We start from the raw sequence: 12,147 nt of genomic DNA on the forward strand, positions 1-12,147 counted from the left end.
CTCTGGACACTGCATGGTGCCGGGGAGCACTGGCACCATGTGGGTGCGTGGGGCTGCAGGCGTGACCGCCCCCGAGCCTTCGCCGCATCTGTGTCAGCTCACCTGCCGTGCTCATGCCGGCTCTGAAGGTGTGGCACGGCCACTCGGAGCCGTGGCCATCTGCTGTGGTGTTAGCAGTCTAGGTTTGTTTGAAAAGTCAGGTGGCCTGTATGAGATGAATAAAGTATAGAAAGAGTTAAGAGTTGCAAAAGTTTAAAGAAAGGAATTGCAAATGTTCCCTGAGAATGGCCCCTCCCTGCCTGGCAGCTCTGCTCTTCTGTGACAGTCAGGAACACATATCTGTGTGTGGCTCATCCCTGTGATGGAGAAGAGACAGGGAGGGTGCAGTCATTTTTCTGAGTGTTTGGATAACAGTCCCTGTAGAACATGAACATATTACATCGTGGTCCTCAGACGGCCTTGAGATGCACTTGGGAACAACCCCTGATGCGTCCTGACGGCTTCTGTGTCACTCTGTGAGTAAGGAGATTGGAGGATCTCATGGTTCTGTGTAGCTCAGGTGTGAGTGAGGAGATCCTTGAAGAATACAGGCGAGCTTGTCAAGGTGTGAGAGCTTGCCGTTCAAATGCCTTTTGTAAATCAGTGGCTTGTTTTAAAAGAAGTGTTATATTATAAAATAATCCATGATTTTGGAGCGGTGAGTCACCAGGGGACTTAGTGTACAGACTGGGCATTTCCCCTGCATTTTATTAGGAGACTTTTCGAAGAGAGTGTTGCAGGGACTCCACAGCGTGCTGAGTTCACAAGGCCGCAGCAGGAAGGACTGTCAGGAGCAGAGCACAGAGCAGACCCTGCTCTGATGGTGTGATCAACAGGCACTTGGTGTGATCAACAGGCGCTTGTTGTTCCCAGAATCAAGGACAGGGAAGAGGAGAACAGTACCCATCATCATCAGCCTAGGTTCCCCAAACTTAGGCTCCTGCTCTGGGGTGGGAGGTTATGACCCCATCCAAGCACACCCCGTTTCGCGCTATGGGTGAGGAACCCCGAAGCCCGTCTCTCTCGGGGTTAATATACTAGCAAGCTACAGTGATTACATGTCCGACAGCATGTACAGAAAGGAGGGGGAGAACCCATCCACTGCCGTTGAGTCGATTCCGACTCTTAGCGACCCTATAGTACGGAGTAGAACTGCCCCATAGGGTTTCCAAGGAGCGGCCAGTGGGTGTTCACATTGCCAACCTTTTGGTTGGCAGCTGAGCACTTTAACCACTGCACCACCAGGGCTCCAGAGTTGGGGAGGGGGATAGGAAAAGCAGAAGGCCCCTTTGGGCAAGTGCAGTACCCATTGCCCTCTGCCCAGGGTGTGTGTGACCATCTCCTGATCGCTGTTTAGATCAGTGGCTTCAGTGAACAGTCCTTCCTCCTTCACCCCACTAAGACAGACAAAAACGTTCATGTTTTGGGTCTCTCAGAGGGCAGGCATCTTCCCCTAAGGCACACGCTTTGTGTCTGTTGGTAGCTGGTGCTACAGCTGGGTGCTGTTACGGCACACCTGTGCACCCAGCAGTATTTCCTACACAGATACTTGCCCCTAGATCCCATCATGAACATCTTGTCATGCTTGCTTTGTTACATGTCTCCACCATCTATCTACCCATCAGTCCTTCTAGTTTTTATTTTTTGAAGCATTGCATATACTCTGTAGCCATTACATATCTCAGCATGGGGATCATTAACTGGAGCTCATTGTTTTACATTCAGGTAAAACGTGCATACGATGAAATCCGCAATCTGGGTGTAGTTCCTCTGTTTTGACTACATGCACCCGTGTAACCACACCCCTCAGTCCGTGCAGCACCACCCTCTCCGAGGAGTCCCTCCTTGTCCTCCCAGTCATTCCCCACCCCCACCCCGTCAGGAGCCACTGGTCTGGATTTTTCCCTGCAAAGATGAAGAGCTGGTGCTTTTCCTGTGAGGTTTATACAGCGTAAGTGCTGATGGGTCGCTGTCATCCACCACAGGGTCTTGACACTGCACACAAGCAGAGAGTGGCTGAAGTGCTCAATGACCCTGAGAGTTCAGAGAAGCGGCGCAGCCGGGAGAGCCTCAGCACGGACGTGGTCAAGTACGAGAGTGGCCCCGACGGTGGCGAGGAAGTGAGTATGAGCGTAGAGTGGAACGGGGTAAGTACAGTCCACAGTCGGCGCGGGGCGGGTGAGGGCTCTGCCTCTCACCAGGGGCACACTGCACCTGTGAGGCTCCAGCCAGCACGAGCCTGGTCCTGTTGAAGAGGTCACTTCTCTCTTGTAGGAACCGATGGAAGCTGTTTGGCTTCACTTTGACCACTTAACATGCTGATTGAGTGTCCTGGTTATTGAAAGCATAATCCGTATCTGGCTCTATTTTAATACTCGGATTAGCGTGCCAAATAACTAACTTGCTTTTTTAACTTAACCCATCTCATTGCTAACTTCAGTACTCCTAATTTCGCTGACCAGACTGCTGTAGGTTTTGTTAGAATTAGTTAAAATGCCTTCAAGGGGAATGATGTTTAAACTAGAGTGTTTTTTAAAATAGCTTAAGAGCAGAAATGTTAGGTGGCAGCTTTTCTTTAGGTCCCACCTGTCCTGGAGATCATACGTCCCTGAGAGTGGGGTCCAGTGACCATCGCTCTTCCCAGTCACCTGCTGCGGCTTACCAGCCTGGACACATGGCTGTGTTTGCAGCATGTCAGACCTTCTGAGGGCTGGCAGGCCCTCCTTCTGCTCTCGCCGTTTGGCCTCTGGAGAGCATTTGGCCTCTGCACGTCTCTTTCTAGTGTGTTTTTGTAACACACGGATAATTTTTAGTGCACATAAGTCTGGTGCCTTTGGAGTTTGCTTTATCAGAGAGGGTAGGACGCAGGCTTAGTTTGGGTGCAGCCAGGTGCACTGCCTATGTTTTCCAAGTGGCAGGACTTGAGATTGATTGATTGTAACTGTGCGGATGTCTTGCTAGATAGTAGTTGGGGGCTTTCTTATAATCTAACTACCTTACTGTTTGAACCTATTTATTCCTTAGGATTTTTTATAGCTGTAGCAGATTGGTGAGAATTAGCATTCTAAATAAACATTTTGTAAAAAAATGTTAATGGCCAAAACTTCTGGGAGAAGCTTCTTTTGACTGTCTTATCTGGCAGCGTCCTTGGCTCTGGTTTTCTCTGTGCCAAGACAACCAATCAGCATCTGTTCTGACCATTAGCCCTGTTGGGCAGTAGTCACAGTAAAGCGATGGTTTAGCTCTTCCTGTTGGCCCATCTTAGAACTGTGTACTGTACTCGTCCCTGGGCTGCTGTCTGCCGCATGCTTGGTTCTAGGGGCAAGTCCTTCTCCAGCCGCTCGAGGCAGCCTGCAGATTGTGACTCTTGAGGGCGTTCTGCAGGAACCTTCTTGAGACAGTATTTCTAGGTCAGCATTTATATGAAACCACTCAACAATAAAATTGTTGACAACCCAGAGTTCTGTCACTGCCCTAGAGACTGGGAATCAGGGTTAAGGAGACCTGCTGTTATTGTGCTGTTGGGCAGACTCCGCTGCTCGGTGCATGGATATCTGACTTTGCGGTGGGGTTCGGTGGGAGGATTCCATCAGCCCTCTGGGCTGGGTTACACCACAGTGGGTGGAAGCAGCCGTCCTCTGAGTGCAGGCTTGTCTCTTCTTCCATTTCCTGTTGATGTACTACTCTAGGACACTCATTACTCTGTTACACTCACACTGTTACACTCATTACTCTAGGGCACTTACACTGTAAGATACTTACTACTCTGAGACATTGACTACTCTACTACACTCATACTCTAGGACACTCACTATTCTATTACACTCATTACTCTAGGACACTTATTACTCTGTTGCACTCATTACTCTATAACACTCATGCTCTAGCATAGTCATTACTCTGTTGTACTCATTACTCTATTACACATACTCTAGGATAGTCATTACTCTAGGACAGTCATTACTCTATTACACTCATTACTGGAGGACACTCATGCTATAGGATACTCATTACTCTGTTACACTCATTACTCTAGGACACTCACACTCTAGGGCGCTCATTACTTTAGGGCACTGATACTTTAGGATACTCATTACTCTATTACACTCGTTACTCTATTATACTCTAGAATAGTCATTACTCTGTTATACTCATTACTCCAGGACACTCATTACTCTAGGACACTTATAGTCTAGGACACTCATTACTTTAGGGCACTGATACTTTAGGATACTCACTCTATTACACTCATTGTTCTAGGGCACTCGTACTCTAAGATACTCATTACTACACTCATTGCTCTAGGACACTCACGACTCTGTTACACTCATACACTGTGATTTTGGTGTTATCATATCCCCTTCAGAATTATTTTCTTTAGGAACTGACATGATGTTTTTCTTTTCAGAGCCAATGTGCCTGACTCTGAGACACTGAGTGAGTGGCTGTACATCTTCGATGAAATCTATTCCAAGTTGATTGACTGACTTATAGATTATAAATCCTAGGTCGTCTAGCCCAGTGGTCTCTAACTTCCTTTTGAGCAGTAGAAGGGACCCTTTCTTCACATGGAGTCTTGCCTACAGCGGGTACACGGGGACCTGCCTGGGTAAACAGGGAAGGCGGCTGAGGGGCTCTCTCATTACTGGTCACGAGGCATCCTCGCAGACGCAGGCCACCCTCCCCTCTGCAGGGAGGTGCTGGCTCTCGGACTCCTTTCCTAGATGCTCTGAGGTTCTGAGAAGGTAGTGCTAAGCTCTGCCAGCATTCAGTTTGACTTTAATTTCAGATGCACTTTCATTATTTTAAAAAGGCAGTGAAGGCAGTATGCACACTTAGGTGCGTTTCTGAACCACCTTTATTGAGGTGTGAGTACCTGTACTAGACGAGCCCATTTTCACTGTCCTGTGTGATGTGGGTGTTGGTGCAGTACACCCAGCGCAGTCATGCGTCCTCCAGAGACCTCAGGTCCCCGTGCCTGAGGTTTTCCCGAGATTGTAAGGCCAGCAGTTTAAAACCGTCATCCTTTGCCGCCCCTTACTTGTGTGCACCCCGGTGTTCTCGGTCCCGTACGGTCGAGATCAAATGCAGGAACCAGCTGGGGGTTGCGGAGGACAACATCTGCACCAGAGCCTCGGCCTCCCACGTGGGCTTCGCAGAGGCAGCGCCATGATGTCGGCGCTCGACTTTATTCTAGTAATGGCTCGTCATACGTTGCTTTTTTTACTAATAATTTATTTTGTTGTGAATATACACAGACAAACACATACCAGTTCAGCAGTTTTACAGTACAACTCAGTGACACTGATTACATTTTTCCAGTTGTGCAACCATTCTCACCCTCCTTTTCTGAGTTGTTCCTCCCCAGTTAACAAATTCACTGCCCCCTGCGGTTCCTGTCTAATCTTTCAAGTTGCTGTTGTCATTTTGGTCCCATATAGATAGACCTTAAAAGAGCATAATGCTCAAGGCAGACATTTTTTACTAGTTAAGCTAAGCTGTTGTTTGACTTTAAGCAGACTTCAGGGCATATGTTTGGTTTCAGGTTTAAAGATCATCTCAGGGCAATAGTTTCGGGGTTCATCCAGCCTCCATGGCTCCAGGAAGTCTGGAGTCCGTGAGAGTTTGAAATTCTGGTCCATATTCTCCCCCTGTTGACCAGGATTCCTCTGTGGAATCTTTGATCAAAATGTTGAGTAATGGTGGCCGGGAGCCATCTACTTCTTCTGGTCTCGTGGTGGCGGTCAGCCACACATTCCATAACCTCCTTCTGTTCCTGACTCTCCTTCTCTCTCTCTTGCTCCAGGTGAATAGAGAGCAATTACTGTGCCTTGGATGGCTGCTTGCAAGCTTTTAAGACCTTGCCATCCATTCCTATGAGAACATGCCATTTTGATTTTATTTTGAGATTCTGCATGTGGTTTCTGCCTTTTAAAAGAGGGCTTCAGTGCTTTGAACAAGTTTGAAAGCCGCCACATTAGGGAGAAGCACTGTTTGCTCTGTTAGACACCTCAACTCCAGCAGGGAGGACGGCAGGGAGAGGCACGGGGGCCGTGGATGAAGTGACGATCCCCATATACAAGGTGGCAGGCCTCATGTCTCCCAGGGTTCAGAAATAACATTTAACGTAAGGGTAGCGTGGTCAGAGCTAAGGCTCACTAGGTTACAGTAACTGGTCCCCGTGGATGCCGGCGGTCTGTACCAGCCAGAGCTGAGCACTGCGCTGTCACAGTGCTCCGAGGGCAAGGCTGCCGGAGAGTAGTGATTAATCCGGTGTGTTTTGGATCTGATTCTTGACATGCTAGGTAATTTGTTTAGGGGAGTGCGATTCTATTAAATATGTGTCGTAAAGATTATGACTAAGCCACCTGAAACTGTAGCTTCCTTAGCATCATTTTTGAATAATGAGCACAGGTCTTCATCAGGCACTGTAAAGATGTTGCTTATGGACCGACTCCTCAGACCTCAGGTGCTGTGTGCAGATTAGTCATTCTCTGGGTAAAGTTGGATCCCTTAGCCTCTGTGCACACGGCTTCGCGTCAGATGTGTGATAGGCTGCGTCAGTCACCGCCTCTGGATCCCCACGGAGACCATACAGGAGGCTCTCTGGGTGGTGGTGGCATCTGGGAATCTTATTTCCTGCTCTCCTGCTGGAGGCGTAATTTAAAATTCCGTATGGTAAATTGGAGATGAAGCGTGAGCTCTGGAAACCAGATTCCTGCCCTGCGGCCCTTTCTCCACTCCCCAGTTCTCTGCTGGACCCCTTCGCAGGGAGCCCCCCATGCTTCTCATCCCGCTCCCCATTAACATTTGAGAAGGTTTTTAAGACACTAACCTATTACCCAGGATTATTGGGCAATGGGATATACTGGTTAGACATAGATTTTTATTCTTAAAAAATTGCACTAGGATGACAGCTAGAATATACCAGAAAGAAAATAGTCATCTCAAATCCACAGATAATAGCAACCGCTGTACATTTTTTAGCCAATACACTGTACTGTTCATTTCTGTTCAGAACCCACTTTTTGGATGTGACTGTCTTTCACATCAGCATGAAGAGGGAGACTGTTTTCTGAGGTGGGGGACACACAGAAATCTCCCAGCCCTTCAGCCCACGCTGAATGGAAATGGGCTGGGTGGGTGGGGACTCTGAACCCAGGTCTGCGGGGCCACGCTGCCCATCCCGGCGGCCTGTCACTCCTGGGCTGAGTGTGTGTGTGTGTATGAGATCTCACGACTCCTGAGTGAAACTGGTCATAAGCTTCTGCCGAGGCTCTCCCACTGGGTGTTACACGTCCCCTGCGGTGGTAGCACTAAGCCTCGCCATGAACAGCAGGGGTCGTACTACCTGTGGAATTAATGTGGTAGAATTCTATTTCTGAAGAGCAGCAAGAGCTTACTTATGCTTTCTTGTCCTCCAACATCCTCGGGGAGTTGGTAACGAGTGTTATTTTTCCATTTAAAGATGAGAAACGTGAAGCTCGGGCTGGTTAAATGACCCGCATCCCGTGGTGAGTGAGACTGGCGGGCACAGGGCCAGCGCCTGCTGCTCCTCCGTCCGGCCGCCTCTGGAAGCCCGTCTCCTGTCCTTAATGTCATTCCCGCTGTCGACTGCATGTGTCACATGTGCTGGAGACTTTTAAAGCTGGTGCTTCCTTTAAGTTTCTGAAACGTCTGAAGCATTAGTGCTGTTCAGAGAATGAAGCCCTGCCTGTTGGGCTGCATTTTCTCATTCCGGAGAAGCGGGCTCCCATGGGAGTTAACACTCCCTTGGGCGTGCTCTGCCTGTGGGCAGCCTGGGTTTGGTCTGCTCCCTGTGGAGGGTTCCGTTGCAGGCGCTCCTGTGCACAGTCACGCGAAAAAAAGCCTCTCGAAGTATCAAGGAGTGCTGAATTGTATTTTGTTGGCTGTTAGGAACAGACTAGATTACATGAGATGCAGCAGAAGGTCCAGTACCTGTTTTACACTCAGCTGATAGAAGCAGGAGAAGGTAACCCCAAATACTCAAGCAGTGAAAGATGCTGCTGAGCCTTCGTGACCTAGAAATACTGTGAAGCCGGCGGTGCGCAGGGGGAAGCGGGCACCCCTTCTTCTCTCGGGACAGTCTCATTGGACTCTCTCTCGTTTCTGTCTGACAGGCCTAGCTGCCTTGGGGTCTTACGCTGTCTCCTGCATGACGGGCGTCACCGCCTGCAACTTCCCTCCTCTCCTCCCCGTGCTGACTGCTGTGCTTAGCAACCTAGGATTCTGTCAGAGCTCCACTCTGCGACCGGCCGCCCCTCTCGGCGCTGCTCTCTCTCTCGAGGGTCCTTACTTCTGTATACTTGTAGCTTTGCCAGAAATGTACTCGGTAATGTACACTGCTGTATTAATAAACACCACTTACGTGGCCCACAGCGTTCACATGAAGAGCGATTAGCTGTGCACTTGGGTCCGTGGTCGTTAAGTCTCTGCGAGGTGTTCACACTGGCACGGTGGTGGCCTGTGGCGTGCCGGCTGTGGGAGCCGGCGTGTGCCGCACGGCCCCCCCGTGCGCAGAGACCACGGCCCCACCTAGGACCCTCTGACGTAGCCTGTATGGTCTAGTCTTTGTGTGCAAGTTTAGCAATTCTGCTTTTCTCTACTAATCTCTGAGTGTTCAGTGATATGTGATTTGTGTCTTTCTAACTTCTAATAAACTCACTCCAACTGACTGGTGTCTTGGTGTCTGTGTGCCTCACAGGACCCCTCGCTCCTTCCACGCACCTTTTCGTAGCTTCTAGAAGCAGCGGGTGGTTATGGGTGAGCTTACCGAGTGACCCATCCTGGGAATAAAGGTTGCTGTGTGCGTATTTCCTTCCCTGTGTTTTTGCTCTTTCACATCCAGATACTTCATGTTTTATGTCTGAGTCAGTTACATGAAAGCTGGGCCACTCTTTCAGCTTCTTAGAAGGGGTTCGAGGGGTTTGGGTTACTTGTTTAGACTGAGCATTATTTACTTTTCTAACCAAATTTAGAGTCGACATTTAATAAAAGCATTCTGAGAAAACAGTACATATAAGAATTGCATTTCAGTGACACTGTTCAGAGAAAGTTGGCTCTGTCACGGCTGAGCGTTTCGGGTCCTGTGCTGTCTCCTGGACCAGGTGCCCACATGTTTGCTAAACTTGGAATTTGATTTTGATAATTCCTAGAAGCTGCCTTCATTTTCTTGAGACTTTTTTGTATATTGCCTCTTGTCTCAAAACAGCAATATATTCACTTGTTCTCTGGAGATGTTACACTTTTGTTTGAAAAAGCTTCTTCACGTTCAGAAGTTTGCATGATCATTGGTTATCCTTAATGAAATTGTAATGGGCTGATTTCCGTTTACCGCGTATCCACGCTCACGGGCAGCTGGTGATGCCTGCAGGAACCGTGTCACCATCGGCTTACCGATGCGGGGTGGCCTGCACAGTGCTTGCTGCCTCTGGGGCCGCGAGGATGGGCCATGGCACGTCACACCTGTTCACGTCTCTTTCAGGACGGCACTGGATCTTTAAAACGCAGTGGTTCCTTTAGCAAGCTCCGGGCCTCCATTAGACGCAGCAGCGAGAAGCTGGTTAGGAAGCTGAAGGGAGGAAGCTCACGGGAGAGTGAGCCCAAGAACCCTGGGTAACTATCTCTTCTAGCCCTGCGATCCTCGTCTCCACCCCCTCTCCCCAGACATGTCTGCAGGCCCCCCCGCCTCCCCAGACGTGTCTGCAGGCCCCCCGTCTCCCCGGACGTGTCTGCAGGCCCCCCCGTCTCCCCAGACGTGTCTGCAGGCCCCCCCCATCTGCTCACCCCCAGGGTATAGACGGCACAGCCCAGCTCACCCCCGGGGTGTAGACAGCATAGCCCAGCTCACCCCCGGGGTGTAGACAGCATAGCCCAGCTCACCCCCGGGGTATAGACAGCACAGCACAGCCCAGCCCCCCATGAGAGTGTAGACAGTACAGCCCAGCTCGTCCCCAGGGTGTAGACCGCACTGGGCAGCTCAGGAGTTGCAGTGGAGGCCTTTCCCAGGACAGGCTGAGAAATATGGGAAACTTCCTGTTCAGAGGCTAAAAGAGCTGAGCCCTCTAAGAGGAATTGACGCACCTCTCTGATTTTGTTACATGTGCAAAGAAAGCCTTAGTAATGAACAGTGGGAATTTAATATTCAGACATTGAACATACTAAATTTGTTTAGATACACAGTTAAGGAACCCTAGTGGCTCTGTGGTTAAGCACTCGGCTTTTAACTGAAAGGTCAGTGTTGTGAACCCACCAGTGGTTCCAAAGGAGGAAGACCTGCCGATCTGCTCCTGTAAAGATTACAGCCTAGAAAGCCCTTTCGGGCAGTTCTGCTTTGTCACATGGGGTCGCTATGAGTCCAAATTGACTCAACAGCAAAGTACACATTATTTTTTAAATCAGTATTAGTTTAAATCCTTTAAAATTAGTTTTATCTTTTAAAATCGAAAGTTAGCTACCACTGAATTAAGTCTCATACAGGTGTAACTATAGGGGAAAACAGTTTTCAATAGGAGAAAGATCATATTCTCAAGACTTTATTAGGAGAACGTTCTTTAGAAGATTTTGAAAAGCTTAGGTTTTCCATCTGATTAAAAAAAAAGTTTCGGTCATGGGTCTGAGTCTTTGGAGCAATAAAATTTAAGTTATCAAAGGAATTTGGTTCTTAAAATATCCTTTATTTTCTGTAAAGCTTGTCGAGGATGGGGCTGTGTCACATGGCTAACAAATTGCCCCACTGGGTTATTTCTGGTGTAAATGACTTCCTGTTTCTGGATACATTTCTTATGGAATCACTGCTTTTCTCAGCTGTTCTGTGTAACTAACTTCCTGAATGGTACCTACTTTCTAAAGACTAATTCTTAGTAAAGCTGTTCTCACCGGTTCCTGGTTCAGCTCTGCAGGTAAGAATTCTCATGTCTCAGGCCTGTGAGACCTAGTCCCTTGGATGACAGAGTGGTAATATTAAAGTTACATGCCCTTTTGGTTCTGTCATTTGCTGTTTTGCTTTTTCCTCGAATTGTCACTGGGACCTAGCACTGAGACCTCTCGTGTTACATCTTGCTCTCTCCGGAGGCCGGCCACGGGGTGCGGTGGGGGGAGCAGAGGGGGACCGTGTCTGCTTTTTAGCGCTCTGGACTCTGTTCTGTCAGCCCTGTGTCCCTCTGGAAAGTGCTCTCTGCTCCTGGGTGAAGCTGTGGTTGCTCTTGGAAGGCGTTCAGCCCTGAGGCAGGAGGAGCAGCTTGGCTTTTAAGAACCGTCGCCCCTCTCCTTCCATAAGCTTACCGAGCTCCGGGAGTGTCTGGTGCTGGAGGGGGTCTGGCCTCTCGAAATGGTGGGATTTGTCAGCACGCTGCCCACCTGCCCTCAAGGTAACCCCAGTGCCCGAGAAGACAAGTGGATTATCTTTGAAATAGAGTGCTCCTGTTTTAAAATACAAATTTCCAGAACTGGAGTGCTAGATTGCTGTGTGCCTCTGTAAATTCTGGAGATTGAGCTTTTCCCTGACGGCATTGTGAGGAGGCAGCTGCGATTGCACCACCGCTTAGCTTCCCTCGCTTTGAGGTGTGCCGAGTGACCGGCTTGTCCTCCGTCCCGCTCTGGGCAGTACTGATGGCACAGGGGGCGCACCCTGGCTAGTTGAGGTTCTGGGTGTTCTGAAGCTTTTTAAGTGCAAAGCTAATTCTGGCACCAAGTTCATAACACGGGGCGTACTTCCCATGTGAGGGAACTTGGGTTTTCTTTTCTTTTACGTTTCCTTTCTGTCTTTGCCATGATTTAAAAAAGAAGAAGAAAAAAGGAACAGTGTGTGAGCACTCCCCACTGAGATGACAGTGAAGGTTCATGGAGCGGGGGCCCTGGGCTAGCCCCCCCAGTGTAAAAAAACGGGTGCTTGCACGCCTGACAGGCACACTTGCACGCCCCGACTGATTCACACACCCCGACGGGCATGCTTGTGTGTCCCGACCGACTCATATACCCCAACAGACACGCACGCCCCGACTGATTCACACAGCCTGACAGGCACACTCGTGTACCCCGACCAGCACACCCCAACTGATTCACACACCCCGGCAGGCACACACACCC

The 12,147-nt window shown here is 49.3% G+C and overlaps 1 protein-coding gene across 5 annotated transcripts in view; it reads left to right on the forward strand.

Annotated features, from left to right (window-relative positions):
- Positions 1 to 1,277: 1,277 nt before the first annotated feature.
- Positions 1,278 to 12,147, forward strand: part of LOC111818998 (kinesin light chain 2-like) — a 22,442-nt gene continuing 11,572 nt past the window's right edge. For 3 of the 5 annotated variants that reach the window (XM_023731827.1, XM_023731825.1, XM_023731823.1), the window contains exons 1-2: positions 1,278 to 2,186; positions 9,545 to 9,675. In XM_023731827.1, coding sequence (XP_023587595.1) covers positions 2,001 to 2,186; positions 9,545 to 9,675 — 317 coding nt within the window. In that variant the 5' untranslated portion in view covers positions 1,278 to 2,000. The remainder of the gene's footprint in view (positions 2,187 to 9,544; positions 9,676 to 12,147) is intronic. The other 2 variants (XM_023731826.1, XM_023731824.1) reach the window with 1 other exon arrangement.

This window comes from Trichechus manatus, unplaced genomic scaffold, assembly GCF_000243295.1.
Source record: "Trichechus manatus latirostris isolate Lorelei unplaced genomic scaffold, TriManLat1.0 scaffold00045, whole genome shotgun sequence".
In the NCBI taxonomy this organism is placed as follows: Eukaryota; Metazoa; Chordata; class Mammalia; order Sirenia; family Trichechidae; genus Trichechus; species Trichechus manatus.